At 46.1% G+C, this 27078-nt stretch overlaps 1 protein-coding gene across 3 annotated transcripts in view; it reads right to left on the bottom strand.

Moving 5' to 3' along the window:
- Positions 1–27078, bottom strand: part of GALNTL6 (polypeptide N-acetylgalactosaminyltransferase like 6) — a 1489735-nt gene that overhangs the window by 291206 nt on the left and 1171451 nt on the right. For all 3 annotated transcript variants that reach the window (XM_066573529.1, XM_066573530.1, XM_066573531.1), the window contains one exon: positions 14837–15022. In XM_066573529.1, coding sequence (XP_066429626.1) covers positions 14837–15022 — 186 coding nt within the window. The remainder of the gene's footprint in view (positions 1–14836; positions 15023–27078) is intronic.

The following is a 27078-nucleotide window of genomic DNA, read 5'->3' on the forward strand; positions in this document are numbered from 1 at the left end:
TTTAGTGGAGGCTGGGACAGAGTCAGAGCCTGGGACCGCTCACGTCCTACCCACCCCCAGAATTGCGGGCCCCAGCTCGGTGGTGGTATCTGCGGCGATGTATGCTTCCTCCACTAAACCACCCTCCTCCTCCTCCTCCTACGCAACCTCTGTCTCGCAATCAAGATGTGTCAGCAGCAGCACGTCGCCAGCAGTCGGTGTCGCGCGGCACGGCAGCACAGCGGTGGGCAAGCGGCAGCAGGCCGTGCTGAAGCTACTCAGCTTAGGAGAGAAGAGCCACATGGCCCACGAACTGCTGCAGGGTCTGACAGAGCAGACCGACCGCTGGCTTGCTCCGCTGAGCCTCCAACCGGGCATGGTCGTGTGTGACAACGGCCGTAACCTGGTGGCGGCTCTGCAGCTCGGCAGCCTCATGCACGTGCCATGCCTGGCCCACGTCTTTAATTTGGTGGTTCAGCACTTTCTGAAAAGCTACCCACGCTTGTCAGACCTGCTCGGAAAGGTGCGCCGACTCTGCACACATTTCCGCAAGTCCCACACGGACGCTGCCACCCTGCGCACCCTGCAACATCGGTTTCATCTGCCAGTGCACCGACTGCTGTGCGACGTGCCCACACGGTGGAACTCTACGCTCCACATGTTGGCCAGGCTCTATGAGCAGCATAGAGCTATAGTGGAATACCAACTCCAACATGGGCGGCGCAGTGGGAGTCAGCCTCCTCAATTCTTTACATAAGAGTGGGCCTGGTTGGCAGACATCTGCCAGGTCCTTGGAAACTTTGAGGAGTCTACCCAGATGGTGAGCGGCGATGCTGCAATCATTAGCGTCACCATTCCTATGCTATGCCTCTTGAGAAGTTCCCTGCAAAGTATAAAGGCAGACGCTTTGCGCTCGGAAACGGAGGCGGGGGAAGACAGTATGTCGCTGGATAGTCAGAGCACCCTCATGTCTATATCTCAGCGCGTTGAGGAGGAGGAGGAGGAGGAGCATGAGGAGGATGAGGAGGAGGGGGAAGAGACAGCTTGGCCCACTGCTGAGGGTACCCATGCTGCTTGCCTGTCATCCTTTCAGCGTGTATGGCCTGAGGAGGAGGAGGAGGAGGATCCTGAAAGTGATCTTCCTAGTGAGGACAGCCATGTGTTGCGTACAGGTACCCTGGCACACATGGCTGACTTCATGTTAGGATGCCTTTCTCGTGACCCTCGCGTTACACGCATTCTGGCCACTACGGATTACTGGGTGTACACACTGCTCGACCCACGGTATAAGGAGAACCTTTCCACTCTCATACCCGAAGAGGAAAGGGGTTCGAGAGTGATGCTATACCACAGGACCCTGGCGGACAAACTGATGGTAAAATTCCCATCCGACAGCGCTAGTGGCAGAAGGCGCAGTTCCGAGGGCCAGGTAGCAGGGGAGGCGCGGAGATCAGGCAGCATGTACAGCACAGGCAGGGGAACACTCTCTAAGGCCTTTGACAGCTTTCTGGCTCCCCAGCAAGTCTGTGTCACCGCTCGCCAGTCAAGGCTGAGTCGGCAGGAGCACTGTAAAAGGATGGTGAGGGAGTACGTAGCCGATCGCACAACCGTCCTCCGTGAGGCCTCTGCCCCCTACAACTACTGAGTGTCGAAGCTGGACACATGGCCTGAACTCGCGCTGTATGCCCTGGAGGTGCTTGCTTGTCCTGCGGCTAGCGTCTTGTCAGAGAGGGTGTTTAGTGCGGCTGGGGGAATCATCACGGATAAGCGTACCCGCCTGTCAACCGACAGTGCCGACAGGCTTACACTCATCAAGATGAACAAAGCCTGGATTTCCCCAGACTTCTCTTCTCCACCAGCGGACAGCAGCGATACCTAAACAATACGTAGGCTGCACCCGCGGATGGAAGCATCGTTCTCTATCACCATCAAAAACGGGGACCTTTTAGCTTCATCAATCTGTGTATTCTATTCATCCTTCTCCTCCTGCTCCTCCTCCTGAAACCTCACGTAATCACGCCGAACGGGCAATTTTTCTTAGGCCCACAAGGCTCAGTCATATAATTTCTGTAAACAATTTTTATACGTTTCAATGCTCATTAAAGCGTTGAAACTTGCACCTGAACCAATTTTTATTTTAACTGGGCTGCCTCCAGGCCTAGTTACCAATTAAGCCACATTAACCAAAGCGATTAATGGGTTTCACCTGCCCTCTTGGTTGGGCATGGGCAATTTTTCTGAGGTACATTAGTACTGTTGGTACACCAATTTTTTATTTTTTAATCAGACGTTAGCTCTGCTGTCCAGGGCACTGCAATGGAATATATTTTTGTACCGCCAGTAGGTTCCAGGGAGCCACCCATGCTGTCGGTCCACACGGACCTCACATTAGGGAGTTGTACCTTCCTGTGTCTATGTATTAAAAACCCCGGTCTGACTGGGGCATGCAGTGTGGGCCGAAGCCCACCTGTATTTTATCTGACGTTACCTCAGCTGTGCAGGGCAATGCAATGGGATGTATTTATGTACCGCCGGTGGCTTCCTGGCACCCACCTATGCTGTCGGTCCACACGGAGTTGTAACTGCATGTGTCCACTTCTAAAGAACCCCAGTCTGACTGGGGCATGCAGTGTGGGCCGAAGCCCACCTGCATTAAACATGATATTACCTCAGCTGTGATGGGCAATGCAATGGGATATATTTATGTACCACCGGTGGGTTCCAGGGAGCCACCCATGCTGTGGGTGCACACGGAATTCCTATTGCGGAGTTGTACCTGCCTGTGACTATTTATAAAAAACCGCGGTCTGACTGGGGCATGCAGACACCTTGACAGAATGAATAGTGTGTGGCACATAGGTTCCCCATTGCTATGCCCACGTGTGCAGCTCCTGATGGAGGTGGCACAGGATTGGATTTCTCATTGCTTCTGTACAGCATTGTGGGCTATCGGCCCGCCCCTTTTAAAGAGGGTCGCTGCCTAGCCGTGCCAACCCTCTGCAGTGTGTGCCTGCGGTTCCTCCTCATGGCAGACGCACTTATAAATAGACATGAGGGTGGTGTGGCATGAGGGAAGCTGAAAGCTGCGCAGGGACACTTTGGTGTGTGCTGTGGACACTGGGTCGTGCGGGGGGGGGGGGGGGGGGGTTGGGCAGCATTTACCCCCGGAGAAGTGGCAGTGGAGCGTCATGCAGGCAGTGATTGTGCTTTGTTGGAGGTAGTGTGGTGCTTAGCTAAGGTATGCATTGCTAATGAGGGCTTTTCAGAAGTAAAAATTGTTGGAACGAGGGGGGGGGGGTCCACTCTTGCCGCTATTGTGGCTTAATAGTGGGACCTGGGAACTTGAGATGCAGCCCAACATGTAGCCCCTCGCCTGCCCTATCCGTTGCTGTGTCGTTCCCATCACTTTCTTGAAGTGCCCAGATTTTCACAAATGGAAAGCTTAGCGAGCATCGGCGATATACAAAAATGCTCGGGTCGCCCATTGACTTCAATGGGGTTCGTTATTCGAAACGAACCCTCGAGCATCGCGAAATTTTCGTCCCGAGTAACGAGCACCCGAGCATTTTGGTGCTCGCTCATCTCTAAAAATTAGTGCTAAGGCAATAGGAAATGTAATGACAGCAGCTTTCTCCATAATTACTAACTTATTAGTAATGTTTACTACACAAGAGATAAAACCTTCAACCTAGTAAGCATTTACTCTGCACTTACTCTGAAAAGCAATAATCAGTTACTTTTAAAGGTTTTATCAAATTGAAGCTTTATGTAAAACTTAACAAGACATAAGATAGTTATTACAGAAAGTCATAGATGATAGCTTAGTAAACAGCAATGATAAAACTTCCAGACAACACTGAAACAGAGCAGCTTATGTACTCATTGATGATCATTCCAATTTAGCAGTTGAGTTTGTCTGAGGCAGCAACATTGATTTGTTATTTGGCTTAAAGAGTAACTGCAATTTTTATGTTCAGAATAGGTGATTCTAAGTTTTTTTTGCAGTAGGTTTTATTGGCCTAATCTGTTCATTTTTTGTACAAAACCTCTTTTTAGCCATGCAACTAGGCAAAGATGGGGCTGAGGATTAGTTTTTCAGCTAGCTATTGTAACTGCATAGAAGTAAAGGGCATTACAGCTGTGCCTGCACTGTTCTCTGTAGTGCAGGCATAGCTCTTCCATATAAAACAGTGTCAGCTTTATATTTTACTAGCTGATATACCCGGCCTTGCCCAAGTTAATTTGAAACAGGTGTTTACGTGTTGTTTGCACGGAAAATTTTATGAATTCAAGGGTACTTTAGAGTAACTGAGGAATAGGATATGTATATACATAAAGGAGCATTAGATTCTCCTCAGGCTGCATGTGCCAATGTCCCACTGCAGAATGTGCCACCCCACTCACTCTCCTCGTTTAGGACCTAAAGAATGCTCGTGCCAAATTTCGCGCTTGTACGACACCGAGAAGTTACATTACATAGCAGTGCACTTACTTTTGCATTTAGCATTGAATAATCAAGTTGTAACCCCTTTGATTTAGGGCCTAAACAATGGTCATGCCAAATTTCCCGTTTGTATGACACCGGAAAGTTAGAGAATTAGATTAGGAACATTACATAGGGGTGCCAATACTTTTGCACGTACCATTGAATAATCAAATTGTGACCCCTTTACTTTTCCTATTTAAGACCTAAACAATGATTGTGCCAAATTTCATGTTTGTACAACATCAGGAAGTTAGAGAATTAGAATTGGTACATTATACAGGGGTGCTAATACTTTTGCACTTAGCAGTGAATTTTTGAATTGTGACCCCCTTACTTTTCTTATTTAGGACCTAAAAAATGCTCCTGCCAAATGTCATTTTTGTACGACATCGGGAAGTTAGAGAATTAGAATTGGTACATTACACAGGGGCGCCAATACTTTTGCACTTAGCAGTAAATTTTTGAGTTGTGACCCCTTTACTTTTTTTATTTAGGATCTAATGAAAGATCATCCCAAATTTCATGTTTGTACGACATCAAGAAGTTAGAGAATTCCATTTGGTACATTACACAGGGGCACCAATACTTTTGCACTTAGCATTTAATTTTCAAGTTCTGACCCCTTTACTTTTCCTATTTTGGACATAATCTATGCTCGTGCCAAATTTCATGTTTGTAGGACACCGGGAAGTTAGAGAATTAGTGGCGAGTCAGTCAGTGAGTCAGTGAGTCAGTGAGTGAGGGCTTTCCCCTTTATATATATAGATTTTCAAACGTACTTCATTCTGTGCCCCAAGATGTGACCCAGACCTGGAAGGACAAATTAACATTGCAACCTGAGAGACCACTTTATATTTTTCTATAATTCAAGTGCTGGATATTAACTACTTAAGGACCAGGCTGTCTTCTTCCTAAAGGACCAGACAATATTGTTAGATTTTGGATATATGGTGGCTATATAGACCTATTGTATCACTTGGGCTGCCAATATTATTTTTGTTGCATTTTTTCATGACATATCGGGCTATTTAATACTTCTTTTAACACAATTTTTTGTTTAACAAATTTTGTTTTGTTAGAGGTAATGTGTACAAAATCTAAAAAAAAGTTTTTAGTACTTAATTTTAAAATTAGCATATTTGTGATAAAATAGAGTACAGTAATGATATATAATGTGTATAGTCTTGGATTACAGGTCTGATGGATTAGGTGGGTGTGGGCAATGGGTCTTTTTTTCTTTATATTATTTTACTCTAACTTTTTTAAACTTATTTTGGTAATCATTTTTTTTATTTCACACTTTTACACTGTAACTGAGGCATCCAAATGGACCCAGTTACAGGGGAAAACATCCCCTTAGTATGACAATGGTCTTTTAAGACCCTGTAGGTCTGCAATATTGAGTTCACCAGCGATCATGTAATTGTCGGGTCAAATAGCAGACACGGCACTTCCGTTTCCTCTATTCTCTACTAAGCCCACATTGCGCACTATGTAGCCTTCAAAAAGAAGGCATTTAAGCAGCGGCATCGCTGAAGGCTACTAGCTAAATGCTATGATTTTGCTTTTAAATATGGAAGATGGAACATTACACCTGCAGCACCATCTATTGGATGGCAGTATTCCTTCAAATCACTTTTCATTTTTCTATTCACACCTGTGTGTGGGCACTGTGTGTCGATATGCAGGAGAAATAAATCCCAGCATGCTCCTTGTATGGGCTGCGTATGAAACGCTGTCCATGTGCATGCATTGTGTATGGGCAAAGTCTCCATACACATCTCTGCTCTGAACAGAGCAGGGAATTTTAAAAAATCACACTGTTGATGTCCATGACGTTGGATTCACGGGAATGGGCAGTGCCAATAACAGCCCATATGTGGTCTCCGTCAGCTCTCTGTCTGCTGCGGGAGACTCTCAGAGTTGTACGCACATGCCTGTGTGAATGAGCCCTTAACCAACAACCAAACAGATATGTGGGAAGGTGCATCCACATCTGTCAGTCTGACATTTTTCTTAGACTATGGATCTTGCTGACGCTTCAAGCACCACACTGGATTCACCTGTGCAAGATTACTCTTTAGAAAATCAAGTAACATGAATTCTGCAGAGTGTCGCAACCTCTCTGGATGCATTGGAAAATGTGTAATCTGCACACACTGCTATTCATGTTGCTACTCAAGGGCCCTGCGACTACTGATCTATAGACCTTTCTAGCCACATTTCATAATGCATTTGAGACCTGTCTGTGTTTTTCTACTGCATTTGCTCTTTTAGGTTTACGTCAAGGATCCATAACAGTCTGCCAGTATGCCATACTATTTTGCACACTAGCCGCAGAATTAGAATGTAATAACCAGGCTCTCTAATCATCATTTTGCTAGAGGCTTTCTGGCAAAAGGAAAGATTAGCTAGCTCGCAGAGATTTACTCTGGTCCTTAGAGAAGCTCATCTCTTTGGCCTCAATAATTGATATCTGGTTTACCAAACTCCTACTTGAAATAAAATAAAAATTAAATCTTGCTATTTCTATAGCGTCAATGTATTCCGCAGTGCTTTCAGGTAATTTATTTATTACCCCCCAGCAAGCTGGGTATGCATTCTACCAACCTTGAAAGGATGAGTCAACCTTGAAACAGCTACCTGGAACCATGTGGGGATTGAACTTGGAACCTTCAGGTCATAAGCTAGAGCATTTCTGCTACCTTAGCACTCTGTGCCACAGGAGGCTGTCTTGAGTAATAGAACATTTGTCTTGCTTCTACTGTCTCTAGACCACTTCAGCCTTCTCTTGTTCTCTCTTCTGAGGAACCTATGGAGATAGAAAGAACTAAGCTCCCATCTGAAGATTGGCTGAAATGGTGAACGCCAAACCTACGTCTGTATTGTGGTGTGATGGAAATTTCCTGAGATCATGCCCAGTAAAGTCGGGAAACTTCTGCCACCTAAGGCCAGTGGGAAAGGCTACCCCAGGTGACACTGAGTCTTCTTTGGAGTTTCTGCTGGCTGCATCTTTGACCTGTGGTAACTCCCAATTCTCTCCGAAAGCATACCTATAGTCTTGGACTGTCAGAACTTCATCCACCAGGCCTTGGTTGTCAAACACAGGATTCCTATGCTATCTTTGAAAAAGCCAATTTCTGTCACTTCTGTTGATGGGGAGCTCCTGTCTAATGTCATCAGGTGTTACCATTCCACTGGATCTTCAAATTGGAGTTCTACACAAAGAAAAATTTTCTGTTGTTGGGACTTCTTCATGAGCTTCCAGGTCTATAGAAACCACATTGAATGTTTGGAGATGCAACCACATAGACCAAATGATTGCCCAATCAACCTCTTGCCAGGTGCATCTCCGCCTAGAGGTCGAGTATATCAATAGTGTCTTCCTGAGACTCAAGCCATGTCTGAATATATCAAGGAGAATTTTGTGAGAGCTTTTATCCGAAAGTCTTCTTCTCCAGCTGGTGCAGGGTCTTTTTTCAAAGAAGGAAGATGGTTCTTTGCAACCATGCAAAGAGTTCTGACTGCTGTTACCATAAAAAAGATTGCCCATTATCTTCAATATATGAACTGCTTGGCAGGATACAGGGGGTTACCATTTTTACAAAGTTTGATCTTCTAGGGGCATACAATCTCCTCAGAATACATGAGGATACAATGAGTGGAAAAACACATGTGTCATTTCAGATTTCCAGGTACTGCATCTTGGCTCAGTGCAGCGTCAGCAGCCACACAACTGGGACAATCTCTGGATATAACAGCCTGGGGACCCTTAAGCACAACCAACATCTCACTTGGAGGGATTAACCCCTTGGAGACCACCCATATGTGTCTTCACATCCTAGATGTCTGGGTTTTAATCTACAAGGCCGTATAAGTATGCTGGCCCTGCAGACTAAAGCCTCGGGGTCTGCGAGTGTGACAACTCCCTGCTATCAGCTACCAGAGGTATCATAGGAGGTGACAGTGTGCGGCCCCCAGTCACACGATTGCCTATATCCATAAAAGTTCCAAAAAAGTAAAAAAAAGTTAAAGTTTCATCTCTCCTCATGGATCAGATCTGTGAGGAGAGATGAAACTACTTACCTCTGGTCTTTGTGATGCCCACAGCGATCTGGTCCTGCAATTTTAAATCTCCCTGTTCTCAGCTAACAAAGGTAGCCGAGAGCAAGTAGATGTCACCTGGGGCCGAAGTATGTGGTCTCTGGTCATGTAAACATTGTTATCCAATGGATAATGGTGGTCATGTAAAGTTGAAAAAGTTAAAGTTTCATCTCCCCTCAGGGATTGTATCGAAGGTAAGCAAGAGCCTGGAGAATTCACATGGCCGTGGAATACGGTTCTTGGTCACGTGATTGCTGTTATCCATTGGATAATGGTGATCATGTAAAGGTTTTTAAAAAAAAGTTCAAATTTCACCTCTCCTCATGAATGGGATCCATGAGGGGAGATGAAATTACTACCCTCAGGCCCCTGGATTTGTCCCTCGATGGGATCTTTATCCACAGACCTTTCTCTGGCTTCTGCACATGTGCATACAAAAGCACAAAAGCTGGGGAGGGTCGGTGAAATTTAAAATCTCCATGCTCCTGGCAAATAAAGGTAGCCAAGAGCCTGGAGCAGTGATGCAGGGCCATGGTGAGCGGTCCTTGGTAAAAGTTTTTATAAAGTTGAAGTTTAATCTTTTAATAAATATACACATTCTATCAGTCTATTTTTACCACCTAAACGAAGTACAACATGTGACGAAAAAACAATGTCAGAATCACTTGGATATGCAAAACCTTTACAGAGTTATTCTATGTTAAAGTGACACATGTCAGAGTTCCAAAATTTGGCCTGGTCATTAAGGCGCAAAAAGGCTTGGTCACTAAGGGGTTAAAGCACGAAAACTAGGGTTTCCCAGGTGCTGCCACCTCAGTTAGCCCAGAGTCAAACTAGTGTGTGGCAAGACGTATCAACATCCGTCTGTCTGACAGTCAGACAACACAAGGACACACCCTCAGATGGTAATATGCAATTGTCAATCTATTTCTAAACTTCTAAGAGGAACTTTGCAGAACTCTACTTCTCACTGTTCTGAATATTCAGAAATTATTTCCTTCTGGTGAGTCTTTCAAAATCTTAACAAATGCCGTTTTTGTCACTTAGCATTTCTATATTCCAGTACTTAAACCCATAAAATGCTACTTATTGAAATACTATGGATTAATTTCTTTCAGAAAATAACACTTCTTATTCACATTTCACTCTTTTGCTTTGGCTATATTTTTTTTCTGCCTCTTGCCCTTTGTGCATAGAAAATGTGTCTTGCAATTCAGCACAGTGGTCAATATTCTGTTATCTATTGTAAAGCCTGTTATTATAGGCTTTAACTTTTGGTCAAGAGTAAGTAAACAGTAAAGTCAAATTTCCCTGAAAAAAGAAGGTAGAATAGCAGGTATAAATACATACCATAATAAAGTTTACTTCTATGTATGTTTTTGAACTCCAAAGTAAAGACATAAAAAAGCAGCTTCGTGTATCAAAATGTAATTTGCAGTTTTGAGATAGAAGGAGCATATAGTAAAGTACTGTTCCCAAATTACAACTACTTGTGTTCACAGAATAATCTATTTTCTTTATTATAAACATGCATACTCTAAGGCTGCTTTCACACCTGTGTTAAGGCTCAGTTTAGGGTTTCTGTCTCTCTGCTCCAGTTTGGAGGAGAGAAACTGAAATAAAAAGGAAGAACCCTAAGTAGGTTTGAAAGTTTGCTGTAACATCATGTATTTTTGTTAGCCAGTAAAAGCTATCATATCTACAAGCTTACTTGGTTTCTCTAAGGCCTTAGTCACACGGGCGCATCGGCACCCGTACACCGGCGCCGATGCGCCCGTCTGACTGTCAGTGAGAAGACGGACGTACCTGCAGACGGCCGTCTCTCTGAAGCGCTGGAGGAAAGAACACATGACCGGCAATGGAGCCGGTCACATGTTCTTTCCTCCAGCGCTGCAGAGAGACGGCCGCCTGCAGGTTCATCCGTCTTCTCACTGACAGTCAGACGGGCGCCGGTGTACGGGTGCCGATGCGCCCATGTGACTAAGGCCTTATTGAGAACAATCCTATTTTGCTCTATTGGCTAGCATGGTACCAAACCTTTTTCGCTTATGCAAACGAGGAATGGTGTAATGCCTCCACAACACCATTTGTTGAAAATTGGCTACGCTATGAATGAGTAGCTAATGTTTTAATAGGTCTTGCAACAGGACTAGAGATGTAAGCCAAACCAGAATACCCATGTACATACAGCTGTGTGGAATTCTGGTTGGCTAGGTAAGAAACTATCAGTATTCTACCAATCAAAAATCAAGTCCCCCCCAAAATATGTCACATTTTTGGAAAACCACTTCCATGTTTTAAACACTCTCATTGGGTTCCTTAATCATAGTTAAATCATTGCTGTGATTAAGAAACCCAGTTAGAGGATTTCAAATGTGCAAGTGGTTTTACAACTATAAAAGTTTTTGTGCTTTTTCTTTAATTGATTAAATAAACTTTGTTGACTTCACTTTTGAATGTGTCCTGGACACTTTCTTCTACAGTATTTGCTTTGTAACTACCTATTGTGACATGGAGTTCAAGTGAGAGCACAATTTCAGATGTGAAATGTGATGAAGTAAAAGATTGCATGGTGATCTGAAAATAATTGTGTTTGTTTTTTTAAGTAGTCTTATTTTGCATTCTCATTACTCCTTTCCGTGGGCATTTTGATAAACTTCTGTCTGAACATCTCTCATAAATGCACTGAAATCTTCAAAGCAGACACATCAAAATGTATATTATAAGCGCTTAAAGGGGTTGTCCCGCGAAAGCAAGTTGGGGTATACACTTCTGTATGGCCATATTAATGCACTTTGTAATATACATCGTGCATTAAATATGAGCCAAACAGAAGTTATTCACTTACCTGTTCCGTTGCTAGCGTCCTCGTCTCCATGGTGCCGTCTAATTTCAGCGTCTAATCTCCCGATTAGACGTGCTTGCGCAGTCCGGTCTTCTCCCTTCTGAATGGGGCCGCTCGTGCCGGAGAGCTGCTCCTCGTAGCTCCGCCCCGTCACGTGTGCCGATTCCAGCCAATCAGAAGGCTGGAATCGGCAATGGAACGCAGAGAGCCCACGGTGCACCATGGGAGAAGACCTGCGGTCCACCGTGGGTGAAGATCCCGGCGGCCATCTTAGCAAGGTAAGTAAGAAGTCGCCGCAGCGCGGGGATTCGGGTAAGTACTATCCGGTTGTTTTTTTTTACCCCTGCATCGGGTTTGTCTCGCGCCGAACGGGGGGCCTATTGAAAAAAAAAAAACCGTTTCGGCGCGGGACAACCCCTTTAAACAGACAAACGTGTTTGCACACATTTTTGCGTGTGTGAAAGCCACGGCAGCAAAAAGTGGTGAAAAGAACCTATTAATTTAATTGGGTTTATTCTCATGAGCATGTTTCTCATGCGCAATTCCTGCGCATGAGAAAAGATGGGTCCTGCCCTATCTTTCTGCATTTTATACAACAAGCTGCCATAGAAGTCAATAGCAGGTTAAAAAATCAAGGGGAACAGTGTGACCTAGTGTAAAACACAGGCAAAAAAAGACAGATGGCCTTTATTAGGCTTTAAATAGTCATTCTATTCCATGGACGGGGAGTATCACGTGCGTGTGTGACCTGGCTTTGCAAGTGCAAAAATTGCAGTACTGTGTGTAGACATGCACTTAGCCTGATTATTACCATCTCCAAACCTTGCTCATGCGCAAGCGTTTTGGCAAGCATATTTGCACATATGCTTGTCTGTCAAAACACTTATTCTGTGACTACGTCTTAAGGAGTTCATCACATGGACATATACACGCGCAATACACAGAGAATAGCACGCATTGATTTCAATGGGTTCCCTCTCCCTTTTTGCACGCGGGCTCTGCACATGCTGAACAAAATGACGCAGGCTCTATTTTTCTGCGAATTTGCATGCTAAGAGTCCCTGTAGAAGCCAATAGAGGTAATACACTGCACAATTCTGTGAAAAAAGAACACATCTGGAACTCATTAGGCTAAATAGCCTTTCAAATCGCGGTGGAAGCATGTCCTGCACCCATGTGAACATACCCTGGGTAAAGACAAAAGTACAGTAAAATGTGCCGATATTCACACAAAAGTGGCTTGTTCACAGCACATATGTGTTGTACTAAAGCATGCACAATTGCGCATACGTTTGTCTAAAGAAGCCCTCAATGTGTAAACTAATAATATTCCCTTGAGGGCCCAAACAGATGGGCGCATGCGCTGATATGTTCGCTGCTAAGGAGTTTGACTATTCAAACTCTGTACTATATATTTTATATAGAAAACTACGTGTGATGAAAGATAGGGCAAGTTATATTAGCGCGCAAGAAGCCTGCAAGTCAAAAGAAACCATTGAAATCAACGGTCTTGGTTCGTCCTGTTTTGCGCAAAACGGGACAAATTCACAGTCGTGTGAAGAAGCCCTGAGTTGCATGGCAAGTCCTATCTTTTCGTGTGCATAGAAATAATGCACAATAATCCCGCTAGTCAAAACGAAACCATTGAAATCAATGGTTTTGTTTCATCATGTCTTGCTGCCGTGATTTTGATGTCCATAAAACATGACAAAAATCAGGTTAATCTGTTTTCACCCTGAAATACAAGTGTTGAAATATGTTGCATTTCTGCAATTAAAATCGTGGTCAGATCCACACCATGTAGGTGCACATGTGCAACTGCGGATTTAGGGCTCAGTCACACGGGCGCAGTGGCACCCGTGTTACTGCTGGTAGCAGACGGCCGTACCTGAAGACTGGTCTCTCTGCAGCGCCGGAGGAAAGAACATGTGACCCGCTTCATTGCCGGTCGTGTTCTTTCATCAGCGCTGCAGAGACGTCCATCTTCAGGTACGGCCGTCTTCTTTCTGCAGTAACGGCTCAGTCACACGGGCGCATCGGCGCCGGTGTACGGGTGCCGATGCGCCCGTGTGACTGAGCCCTTAAGCTGTGAAACGTCTGCAGCAGATATGTATTCAAATGGCCGAATGTGAGCGATAATGGTTACGTGTAAAGACAGGCACTTGTGCACTATTCGTTCACTTGCCATTTTCTGCTGGTTTGTAGGTTGCACAAAAACCATAATAAAAACGCTCACAGATGTTCCATTCGAATGGCATTCATGCAGTCTTTTGAGCGGCTTGCCAACTTGAGGGGGGAAGTGTTTGTTTGACTTGCATACACAATGAGACTCATGGCAGGAGAAGACAATGGAATCTACCAGCCAGATAATCCCTTGTATAAACACACACCTACCTGAGCAAACAACTTATACTGAGTTTACTTTAGCTAAAGAGGAAAATGGAGATGATCATTATCTGTACGTGTCATTGTATGCAAAAATGTTGTCAGTTTGTGCAGCCCTTGTAGGGCTAATTGTTATGTGCAAATGGGCCTTTAGAGCTCATAGGCTTAAGGAACCATTGTTAATTGTTCATTGCTGTGTTAACACATTTGCAAACAATTAGTACATACTCTTACTGCTCAAATGTTACTTTTATTGTAACAGCACATGGCCCTCTCTTTCAATCCCAAGCAATATCAGTTTTTATCAATTGCCAGTTTGGTGCAGAGAATTGGGGGATAATTATTTTTAGTGGTGCACTGTGGTTGAATCATGTGCCAATCTAAATCATGCTTAACTGGTGATGTTTCTGATATCGGGAGAATGTTCAATGTTGATCCCTTCCACATGAAGGTTAGTAGAGAAAAGCCAGTAAATACAGGTCAGTTTGCTTAATAACTGTAGTAGTAAATATCATGTAGACTCTCCTAAAAAAGCATAACGGATATCTTGTTTGACCCAAAAGAACATGGCTTTACTGAGGGCAGATCATGTCAAAGTAATCTCATTGATTTCCTTGACTATGTTACATAAGTGTTTGCTAAAGGTAGTACTGTCCATGTTGTCTATATGAATTACAGCAAGGCCTCTGATACAGTTTAACATAAAAAGCTCCTAAATGTTGAGACCCCCACTGATCAGACTTTCATCATCTATCCTGTGGATAGGTGTTAACAGTCAATGTTGGTACAACCCCTTTAATCTCCAGAGAGATCTTTAGATTTGAGGTTGGCTAAAAGACAGATACAAAAGTCTTGGCATACTTGGCAGTGCAAAAGTCATATTATAAAAAGTGAGCTGCCCCATTATTATTTTGGTAGACTTGGTCTTAAGAGATTTTAATAAAATAATACCAATTTCACATCTTTCATATAATATCATCATTTACACATTAACCAGTGACCAGAATTTTATTAATAGATTGTTTAAAATCACTTACTTAGCAAAGGAGGGAGCCAGTTCACATTGACTTCACAATGCGAGTCTAGAAAAGTTAAAACTTCTCCTTTAGCCATAGATGCTCCCAGTAACCTGGTGCGAATTAGACCTTCCCGTTTCTTAGTGCGCACAATTCTGACCTTTGGATAATATGACATATATTCCTCCAGTTTTTCCTTTAGATGTTCTGTAAAACAAAAAAATGTTCATAAATGTTTGGGAACAAGTATTTCCTATCTCTGACAGATTAATAAAGAACGACTTGAATTTATTCTGAAATTATTGCAAATATATACAACAAAATCTACATGTATTTCTCAAAGTCACTATTAAACCACTTAAGCCAAACTGAGTTTATAGGAACACATCTTTTTGCTCCTCCTTAGGCCAAGAAAGAATTTATACATATTCTAAAGGACCTCATAGTTTTGTGCTTCAGAGACTGCTAATATGCACAGTTAGGCCTTAGTCAGACGGGCGTTTTTTCGCGCGATTTGCGCATCGCATGTCGCATGCACATGCGCAAATCGCGTGACCGGAGGCGAAAAATCGCGGGAAAAATCTGTACCTAGCCGCGTTAATCGTCGCAGCAAAACGCCCGTCTGACCGGAGAAAAATCGCCGTGCGCATCAAAATGCGCATGAAACTTCGTCTGACCAGCGAAAAAAATGATTTTGGTGTGCACATAAAACGCAGAACGCAGATAGGCGCGATCTGCGAATCGTCGTGTCCTATAATTTTTTGCATATGCGCATAAAAAGTGGACATGTGACCGATACCATAGCGAACCATTGGTTCTAGATATGCGCAAATCGCATGCGCAAATCGCGCGAGAAAGCGCCCGTCTGACTAAGGCCTTAATGGTATCCCAATTTCCTGCTCTGGTGCCATTTAAAAGTGTGCAACCATGTGCCTATTTGTGGTTTTCCTCTGCCAAAATGGCCAATAGGCATTGCATGTCCATTGCCATGAAGCCTGTGTGTAAAAAGGATTACAGCTGTGATCACATGATAACTCTTAGTCAATTGGGCCAGAAGGTGTTATAAATGATTTGTGGTGGATAGAGCAGAATTCAGGGTACCATTCAGTATGTGCCATATCATCCTCTGCAATAGTGCTGCTATTTTTAAAAAAAGAGATCTGTCTTGTAAGGGCTTCCTTTCAAAGGGAATCGGTCAGCTCAAACATGCTGTACAAACTGCAGCAGCAAGTTATACAGCAGGAGGAGCTGAGCAGATTGATATATAGTTTTATGGGGAAATATGCAGTGTAACGTCATTAATTCCCAGTTTGAGCTGAGCGGTCAAATGGGAGGTTCTATCAGTGATTGACAGCTGTCTGTATAACTGTATAGGCAGAAAGAACTGTCAATCACGGATTGGACCACTCAGCTCAGAATGAGCAAGTGTCTAAATGCATAAAAGTTCAGTGGTCTTAACCCCAGAGATTGCTCTTCTTTCAATTTTTCCAGGCTCCTATGCAGATAACAAAAGGGACATCGTATGTTTCTTTGCCCTGGCTATGTGAGTTGCAATTCCTCGATCTTGGAAATCTCAAGTCCCTCCCATGCGTATAAGCTAGATGTTAATTATGGACGAGATTAAACATATGGAGGAGCTCAGAGCCAAGGACAATATTAAATGGCCAGCCTACAATATGACATGGAAGGTCTGGAAAAGTATCCGAGGGTCCCCAAGGTGTGCAGGGTGACTTAAGATGGGACAGTCCCAATATAGAAAAAGATTGGATGGACAGATCCCCGAGAGGCCCAAAAGGTGAGAGGTATCAGAACTAGAACCTGATTATAGATTAGATTTAAACCAACAGAGTCTGGGGTGAGAAGTGAGGCCGGAGACTTCCCTCCCCCCCCCCCCCTGTTTTCTTTTTTTCTCTTTTTCTCTCTTTTCTTCTCTTTTATTTTACTTTGCTGTTTCTTTTTTTGTTTTGTTTTCTTTTTTTTTTTGTGAATGCTGACATAATACAGGCTTATAAAAGAAACCCTTATAGAGGGATATTTGGTGCTCGGTGGAGCCCTGGCGGGCACTCTTGGGGCCCTCTTATGAGGCTGGGGTGATTGCCGGCTGGGGCAAAACAGAACACCAAAAGATTTGGGTGATGAATTGACTCATATGCCTGTCTAGAATTAATATTAACCATGAAGGATTTAACCTGAGACGGGCAAAGATTGATATGTGGTCACTTTTTGTCATAGATGTCTGTATTTGTTCTCTCTTTATTATCTATTTATTCTTTTGTTAGTATGTTTAGTGTTAGTTATTATTATGTAAGCTTGAAATAATGTAATCCGTGAAAAATTCATTAAAGAAGATATTTCCCCCTAAATGCATAAAACTAAACTATATATCAATCTGCTCAGCTTCTCCTGCTCTATAACATTATGCCTGTAGAATGGACTGGATGTTAGAGCTGACAGATTCCCTTTAAAGGCAGCTCTTACGTACTGGGACATCTAAGTTGGAGACAGAATGAATTTAGTATATCCTAAGCTTATTGCAGTTCTAAGCCAACATTGGATACAATTTTGAGGCACAGCTGTATACATTTTATACTGTATTATTTTAAGAAACAAACTTAAGAGAAATATACAATAATTAACAAAATTAAGCAAATAATATAATAAAACTCCACGAGCAGCAATATAACTGAAGCCAAAGCTCCTGGTACAAAATTGGCAAGCTGCCCTTAAGTTATTTTTAATGGCCAGTAACTCAATCAAACACGTATGTCACAAACTGAATAAAATGCATAATGAGAATGACTAAGTGCTTTTATGGGAAAAAACCATTTGCCAAACTGTCACCTGCGATGACCACCAGCAGGATTAAAATCCATGCTCTTTATTTTGAGAAATAAAGGGAAAAATCTTTTATTCTATGTAAGTACAAAGTTGCCCTCCTGAGGTAATTTTTATATGCTCCAAGTGAGAAACATATAATCTTTACATTTAGAACAAAGCATTAAACTACATCTATACACCATCCATTTAATTGCATTAAAATGATATTTGAAAAGAGCCGTTTATATTTCTCACCAAGATACCACTCATTTTTGAAATACATATTTTGCTATTTAAATAAAGTAGTAAAATACTTTGCTGAGGCTTTCAAGTCAACCATTATTATTTACATAGCAAAGCTTTCAGAGCAATGGATGATTTCCATTGGATTGTAATTAGAGATGAGCGAACGCGTTCGTCCGAGCTTGATATTCGTGCGAATATTAGGGTGTTCGGGATGTTCGTTATTCGTAACGAACACCATGCGGTGTTCTGGTTACTTTCACTTCCTTCCCTGAGACGTTAGCGCGCTTTTCTGGCCAATTGAAAGACAGGGAAGGCATTACAACTTCCCCCTGCAACGTTTAAGCCCTATACCACCCCCCTGCTGTGAGTGGCTGGCGAGATCAGGTGTTCGCCTAATATAAAAGTCGGCCCCTCCCGCGGCTCGCCTCAGATGCCGTGTGAGTTAGATGAGGGACAGTGCTGTTTATACCGGAGCTGCTGTAGGGAAAGAATTGGTAGTTAGTGTAGGCTTCAAGACCCCCCAAAGGTCGTTATTAGGGCCACTGATAGCTGTGTGTTGGCTGCTGTTAGCAGTGGCATTTTTTTTCCTCAAAATCGGCTCTGCAGAGCGTTGCACCTGGCATTAGGGACAGAAGTGCTGCATAGGCAGGGAGAGTGTTAGGAGTGAGTGTAGCCTTCAAGAACCTCAACGGTCCTTTCTAGGGCCATATTTATCCGTGTGCAGTACTGTCCAGGCTGCTGTTAGCTGTGCTGCATTTTTTTGGGGCTTCTCAAAATCGCCTCTGCAGAGCATTCCACCCTCCATTGATACTGCAGGGAAAGAATTGTATAGGCAGGGCCACAACACAGTTATTATTCATAGAATATACGCAGTGCTGCCTTTTGGTGGAAAAACAAGTGAAAACAAATCTATTTGTCCAGCCTCTGTCCGTCCTTACGGGCGGTGGACACGTGTGAGCTGCGTGAAAAACATTGCTAAATCATACGCACCCAGCTACGCTTTACTGCTGGCTTCGCCATTTGCTTTCCTTAATTGGGAAAAAAAATACCTGCTCTGCCAGAGTTATAATAACTCTGCTACCCTCACGTTCTGTGACACATTAGCAGGGACACAGCACAGTTATTAAACTTCTCATGTTCATTGAATATACGCAGTGCTGCCTTTTGGTGGAAAAACAAGTGGAAACAAATCTATTTGTCCAGCCTCTGTCCGTCCTTACGGGCGGTGGACACGTGTGAGCTGCGTGAAAAACATTGCTAAATCATACGCACCCAGCTACGCTTTACTGCTGGGTTCGCCATTTGCTTTCCTTAATTGGGAAAAAAAATACCTGCTCTGCCAGAGTTATAATAACTCTGCTACCCTCACGTTCTGTGACACATTAGCAGGGACACAGCACAGTTATTAAACTTCTCATGTTCATTGAATATACGCAGTGCTGCCTTTTGGTGGAAAAAGAAGTGAAAACAAATCTATTTGTCCAGCCTCTGTCCGTCCTTACGGGCGGTGGACACGTGTGAGCTGCGTGAAAAACATTGCTAAATCATACGCACCCAGCTACGCTTTACTGCTGGCTTCGCCATTTGCTTTCCTTAATTGGGAAAAAAAATACCTGCTCTGCCAGAGTTATAATAACTCTGCTACCCTCACGTTCTGTGACACATTAGCAGGGACACAGCACAGTTATTAAACTTCTCATGTTCATTGAATATACGCAGTGCTGCCTTTTGGTGGAAAAACAAGTGGAAACAAATCTATTTGTCCAGCCTCTGTCCGTCCTTACGGGCGGTGGACACGTGTGAGCTGCGTGAAAAACATTGCTAAATCATACGCACCCAGCTACGCTTTACTGCTGGCTTCGCCATTTGCTTTCCTTAATTGGGAAAAAAAATACCTGCTCTGCCAGAGTTATAATAACTCTGCTACCCTCACGTTCTGTGACACATTAGCAGGGACACAGCACAGTTATTAAACTTCTCATGTTCATTGAATATACGCAGTGCTGCCTTTTGGTGGAAAAACAAGTGAAAACAAATCTATTTGTCCAGCCTCTGTCCGTCCTTACGGGCGGTGGACACGTGTGAGCTGCGTGAAAAACATTGCTAAATCATACGCACCCAGCTACGCTTTACTGCTGGCTTCGCCATTTGCTTTCCTTAATTGGGGAAAAAAATACCTGCTCTGCCAGAGTTATAATAACTCTGCTACCCTCACGTTCTGTGACACATTAGCAGGGACACAGCACAGTTATTAAACTTCTCATGTTCATTGAATATACGCAGTGCTGCCTTTTGGTGGAAAAACAAGTGGAAACAAATCTATTTGTCCAGCCTCTGTCCGTCCTTACGGGCGGTGGACACGTGTGAGCTGCGTGAAAAACATTGCTAAATCATACGCACCCAGCTACGCTTTACTGCTGGCTTCGCCATTTGCTTTCCTTAATTGGAAAAAAAATACCTGCTCTGCCAGAGTTATAATAACTCTGCTACCCTCACGTTCTGTGACACATTAGCAGGGACACAGCACAGTTATTAAACTTAGATTATTCATTCACTAGAGGCAGTGGGGCCTTTCGTTTTCCAAAAAGGGAAAAAATTATATTTGGCCTGCAGTCTTGCGCCAATTTATTTCCTGCCTGTGAAATCAAATCACTGGTAATACAGCATGCTGAGGGGTAGGGGTAGGCCTAGAGGACGTGGACGCGGCAGAGGACGCGGAGGGCCAAGTCAGGGTGTGGGCACAGGCCGAGCTCCTGATCCCGGTGTGTCGCAGCCGACTGCTGCGCGATTAGGAGAGAGGCACGTTTCTGGCGTCCCCACATTCATCGCCCAATTAATGGGTCCACGCGGGAGACGGTTATTAGAAAATGAGCAGTGTGAGCAGGTCCTGTCCTGGATGGCAGAAAGTGCTTCGAGCAACCTATCGTCAACACGCAGTTCTGCGCCGTCCACTGCTGCAAATCCGAATCCTCTGTCTGCTGCTCCTCCTTCCTCCCAGCCTCCTCACTCCACTACAATGACACCTGCTCAGGAGCGGGAACACTCCCAGGAACTGTTCTCGGGCCCCTGCTTAGATTGGGCAGCAGCGGTTCCTCTCCCACCAGAGGAGTTTATCGTCACTGATGCCCAACCATTCGAAAGTTCCCGGGGTCCGAGGGAAGAGGCTGGGGACTTCCGCCAACTGTCTCAACAACTTTCTGTGGGTGAGGAGGACGATGACGATCAGACACAGTTGTCTTGCAGTGAGGTAGTAGTAAGGGCAGTAAGTCCAAGGGAGCAGCGCACAGAGGATTCGGAGGAAGAGCAGCAGGACGATGAGGTGACTGACCCCACCTGGTGTGCAACGCTTACTCAGGAGGACAGGTCTTCAGAGGGGGAGTCAAGGGCATCAGCAGGGCAGGTTGCAAGAGGCAGTGCGGTGGCCAGGGCCAGGGGTAGAGGCAGGGCCAGACCGAATAATCCACCAAGTGTTTCCCAAAGCGCCCCCTCGCGCCATGCCACCCTGCAAAGGCCGAGGTGCTCTAAGGTCTGGCAGTTTTTCACAGAGACGCCTGACGACCGACGAACAGTGGTGTGCAACCTTTGTTGCGCAAAGCTCAGCCGGGGAGCCAACACCAACAGCCTCACCACCACCACCATGCGCAGACATATGATGGCCAAGCACCCCACAAGGTGGGACGAAGGCCGTTCACCGCCTCCGGTTTGCACCCCTGCCTCTCCCCCTGTGCCCCAACCTGCCACTGAGATGCAACCCCCCTCTCAGGACACAGGCACTACCGCCTCATGGCCTGCACCCACACCCTCATCTCCGCTGTCCTCGGCCCCATCCAGCAGTGTAGTTCAGCGCACCGTTCAGCCGTCGCTTGCGCAAGTGTTCGAGCGCAAGCGCAAGTACGCCGCCACGCACCCGCATGCTCAAACGTTAACCGTCCGCATAGCAAAATTCATCAGCCTTGAGATGCTGCCGTATAGGGTTGTGGAAACTGAGTCCTTCAAAAGTATCATGGAGGCGGCGGCCCCGCGCTACTCAGTTCCCAGTCGCCACTACTTTTCCCGATGTGCCGTCCCAGCCCTGCACGACCACGTCTCCCGCAACATTGTGCGCGCCCTCACCAACGCGGTTACTGCCACGGTCCACTTAACTACGGACACGTGGACAAGCACAGGCGGGCAGGGCCACTACATCTCCCTGACGGCACATTGGGTGAATTTAGTGGAGGCTGGGACAGAGTCAGAGCCCGGGACCGCTCACGTCCTACCCACCCCCAGAATTGCGGGCCCCAGCTCGGTGGTGGTATCTGCGGAGGTGTATGCTTCCTCCACTAAAGCACCCTCCTCCTCCTCCTCCTCCTCTGTCTCGCAATCAAGATGTGTTAGCAGCAGCATGTCGCCAGCAGTCGGTGTCGCGCGGTGTGGCAGCACAGCGGTGGGCAAGCGTCAGCAGGCCGTGCTGAAACTACTCAGCTTAGGCGATAAGAGGCACACGGCCCACGAACTGCTGCAGGGTCTGACACAGCAGACCGACCGCTGGCTTGCGCCGCTGAGCCTCCAACCGGGCATGGTCGTGTGTGACAACGGCCGTAACCTGGTGGCGGCTCTGCAGCTCGGCAGCCTCACGCACGTGCCATGCCTGGCCCACGTCTTTAATTTGGTGGTTCAGCGCTTTCTGAAAAGCTACCCACGCTTGTCAGACCTGCTCGTAAAGGCGCGCCGGCTCTGCGCACATTTCCGCAAGTCCCACACGGACGCTGCCACCCTGCGCACCCTGCAACATCACTTTAAGCTGCCAGTGCACCGACTGCTGTGCGACGTGCCCACACGGTGGAACTCTACGCTCCACATGTTGGCCAGGCTCTATGAACAACGTAGAGCTATAGTCGAATACCAACTCCAACATGGGCGGCGCAGTGGGAGTCAGCCTCCTCAATTCCTTTCAGAAGAGTGGGCCTGGTTGGCAGACATCTGCCATGTCCTTGGTAATTTTGAGGAGTCTACCCAGGTGGTGAGCGGCGATGCTACAATCATTAGCGTCACCATTCCTCTGCTATGCATCTTGAGAAATTCCCTGCAAACCATAAAGGCAGCTGCTTTGCGCTCGGAAACGGGGGCGGGGGAAGACAGTATGCCGCTGGATAGTCAGGGCACCCTCCTGTCTATTTCTCAGCGCGTACAGGAGGAGGAGGAGGAGCATGAGGAGGATGAGGAGGAGGGGGAAGAGACAGCTTGGGCCGCTGCTGACGGTACACCGGCTGATTGCCTGTCATCCTTTCAGCGTGTATGGCCTGAAGAGGAGGAGGAGGAGGAGGATCCTGAAAGTGATCTTCCTAGTGAAGACAGCCATGTGTTGCGTACAGGTACCCTGGCACACATGGCTGACTTCATGTTAGGATGCCTTTCTCGTGACCCTCGCGTTGCACGCATTCTGGCCACTACGGATTACTGGGTGTACACACTGCTCGATCCACGGTATAAGGAGAACCTGCCCACTCTGATTCCCGAAGAGGAAAGGGGTTCGAGAGTGTTGCTATACCACAGGACCCTTGCGGACAAGCTGATGGTAAAATTCCCAGCCGACAGCGCTAGTGGCAGAAGGCGCAGTACCGAGGGCAAGGTAGCAGGGGATGTGCGTAGATCGAGCAGCATGTACATCCCAGGCAGTGCAACAGTCTTTAAGGGCCTGGCCAGCTTTATGGCTCCCCACCAAGACTGTGTCACCGCTCCCCAGTCACGGCTGAGTCAGCGGGAGCACTGTAAAAGGATGGTGAGGGAGTACGTAGCGGATCGCACGACCATCCTTGGTGACGCCTCTGCCCCCTACAACTACTGGGTGTCGAAGCTGGACATGTGGCCTGAACTAGCGCTGTATGCCCTGGAGGTGCTTGCTTGTCCTGCGGCTAGCGTGTTGTCGGAGAGGGTGTTTAGTGCGGCTGGGGGAATCATCACAGATAAGCGTAGCCGCTTGTCAACCGACAGTGCCGACAGGCTAACACTCATCAAGATGAACAAAGGCTGGATTTCCCCAGACTTCTGTTCTCCACCAGCGGACAGCAGCGATACGTAAGCAATACGTAGGCTGCACCCGCGGATGGAAGCTACGTTCTCTCTCACCATCCAAAACGGGGACATTTCTGCTTCATCAATCTGTGTCTAATATTCCTCCTCCTCCTCCTCCTGCTCCTCCTCCTGAAACCTCACGTAATCACGCTGAACGGGCAATTTTTCTTAGGGCCACAAGGCTCACTCAAATAATTTTTCAGAACAATTTTTATAAGTTTCAATGCGCTTAAAAGCATTGGAACTTTAACTTGAACCAATTTTTCGTTACACTGGGCTGCCTCCAGGCCTAGTTACCACTTAAGCCACATTAACCAAAGCGATTAATGGGTTTCACCTGCCCTCTTGGCTGGCCATGGCCAATTTTTGGGATGTACATTAGTACTGTTGATACAGCAATTTTTGTGGGCCCTCGCCTACAGTGTAATCAAATTAATTTTTAGGCCACCTGCATTACAGCTGACGTTACCTCAGCTGTGTTGGGCAATGCAATGGGATATTTTTGTGTACCGCCGGTGGGTTCCAGGGAGCCACCCATGCTGTAGGTGCACACTGAGTTTTTAATACATCTGTACACTTCTAAAGAACCCGTCTGACTGGGGCATGCAGTGTGGGCCGAAGCCCACCTGTATTACGCACGACATTACTACCTCAGCTGTGTTGGGCAATGCAATGGGATATTTCTATGTACCGCCGGTGGCTTCCTGGCACCCACCCAGGCAGTGGGTCCACAGGGAGTTTAACCTACATGTGTCCACTTGTAAAGAACCCCAGTCTGACTGGGGCATGCAGTGTGGGCCGAAACCCACCTGCATTAACCCTTTCCAGTCCACTGTGTGACCTGTGAAGACATTAGGGTTTAAGGCTGTACAGCTCCGTTGTTGGTAGACGTCCGTCGGGGTTCTCTTACTGTATATTGCCAGCCTCTCTGCTGTCGGAGCCTATCCTACGTGTCAGCTCATGCAGTACTGGCTTTAGCCAGCATATAGCGCCGTTGTATAACAGCAGAAAAAGAGTAAGCCCCCTAGGAAAACCATATACAAATTGGATTGGAAAGGGTTAAGCACAACATTACTACCTCAGCTGTGTTGGGCAATGCAATGGGATATTTCTATGTACCGCCGGTGGCTTCCTGGCACCCACCCATGCTGTAGGTGCACACGGAGTTTTTACTACATCTGTACACTTATAAAGAACCCCAGTCAGACTGGGGCATGCAGTGTGGGCCGAAGCCCACCTGCATTAAGCACGACATTACTACCTCAGCTGTGTTGGGCAATGCAATGGGATATTTCTGTGTACCGCCGGTGGGTTCCAGGGAGCCACCCATGCTGTGGGTCGACAGGGACTTCACAATAGGGAGTTGTACCTGCCTGTGTCTATGAATTAAAAAGCCCGGTCTGACTGGGGCATGCAGACACCTTGACAGAATGAATAGTGTGTGGCACATAGGTTCCCCATTGCTATGCCCACGTGTGCAGCTCCTGATGGCGGTGGCACAGGATTCTATTTCTCATTGCTTCTGTACAGCATTGTGGGCTATCGCTCCGCCACTTTTAAAGAGGGTCGCTGCCTAGCCGTGCCAACCTCTGCAGTGTGTGCCTGCGGTCCCTCGTCATGGCAGACGCAATTCTAAATAGACATGAGCGTGGTGTGGCATGAGGGCAGCTGAAGGCTGCCCAGGGACACTTTGGTGTGCGCTGTGGGGGGGGGGGAGGGGGGGCGGTTGGGCAGCATGTAACCCAGGAGAAGTGTCAGTGGAGTGTCATGCAGGCAGTGATTGTGCTTTGTTGGAGGTAGTGTGGTGCTTAGCAAAGGTATGCCATGCTAATGAGGGCTTTTCAGAAGTAAAAGTTGTTGGGAGGGGGGGGGCCCACTCTTGCCGGTATTGTGGCTTAATAGTGGGACCTGTGAACTTGAGATGCAGCCCAACACGTAGCCCCTCGCCTGCCCTATCCGTCACTGTGTCATTCCCATCACTTTCCTGAATTGCCCAGATTTTCACACATGAAAACCTTAGCGAGCATCGGCGAAATACAAAAATGTTCTGGTCGCCCATTGACTTCAATGGGGTTCGTTGTTCGAAACGAACCCTCGAGCATCACGGGAAGTTCGTTCCGAATAACGAACACCCGAACATTTTGGTGTTCGCTCATCTCTAATTGTAATTCCTTTACCGAAATGCAATTTTATGTGTAATGTTATTGTAATTCATGTTTGCTACAAAGGCGATAAAGCTAACCACTGAGACACCATGAGTGACACTGTGATTGCGTGGTTACTACTGTCACTTTGCTGCACTGGAGGCCTGTATTTTTTTCATCGGGGGTGTTCAAACGCATCACCATAGCGCACGGTAAGATAGGTCCTGTCTAGAGATGAGCGAGTATACTCGTTTCGAGTAATTACTCGATCGAGCACCGCGATTTTCGAGTACTTCTGTACTCAGGTGAAAAGATTCGGGGGGTGCCGGGGGGCGGGGGGAGACGTGGCGGAGCGGGGGGGGGTAGCAGCGGGGAACAGGGGGGAGCCCTCTCTCTCTCCCTCTCCCCTCCACTCCCCGCTGCAACCCCCCACTCACCCACAGCGCCCCCTGAATCTTTTCACCCGAGTACGGAAGTACTTAAAAATCGCGGCGCACGGGGGAAAAAGGGGCTTGGCCGAGTAGGCTCGCTCATCTCTAATCCTGTCCTATCTTTCCGGTATGTGGTATTAATAATTTGTGGGAAAGATAGCACAAGTCCTATCTTTTCTCCGACATAGTATTTACGCCCGAGAAATGAGCTAGTGAAAATGATACCATTGAAATCAATGACTTCATTTTGTCTCATTAAGCGCCTGTGATTATCATGGCTGCATAATAGGACTAAAACATGTATTCAAGCCCTCAGCGTATGGTCCCACGGGCCAGAATATTTGCAGAACTTCCACAACAGAAGATCCACAGCTAATCGGCAGCAGAAAATTTGTACCAAATCCGCAACGATTGGTGTGGCTTTAGAAGTGGATTTTGGCATGGATTTAACCTGCTCTTCGGAAGAGGTGGAATCCATACTAAAAATACACAGAATAAATTGACATACTTCAAATTTAAAGTCCATGCAGGACAAATTACACCGCTTTTTGTGAGTTTCTTAATAAACATA

The sequence above is a fragment of the Eleutherodactylus coqui genome, chromosome 7 (assembly GCF_035609145.1).
Source record: "Eleutherodactylus coqui strain aEleCoq1 chromosome 7, aEleCoq1.hap1, whole genome shotgun sequence".
NCBI lineage: Eukaryota > Metazoa > Chordata > Amphibia > Anura > Eleutherodactylidae > Eleutherodactylus > Eleutherodactylus coqui.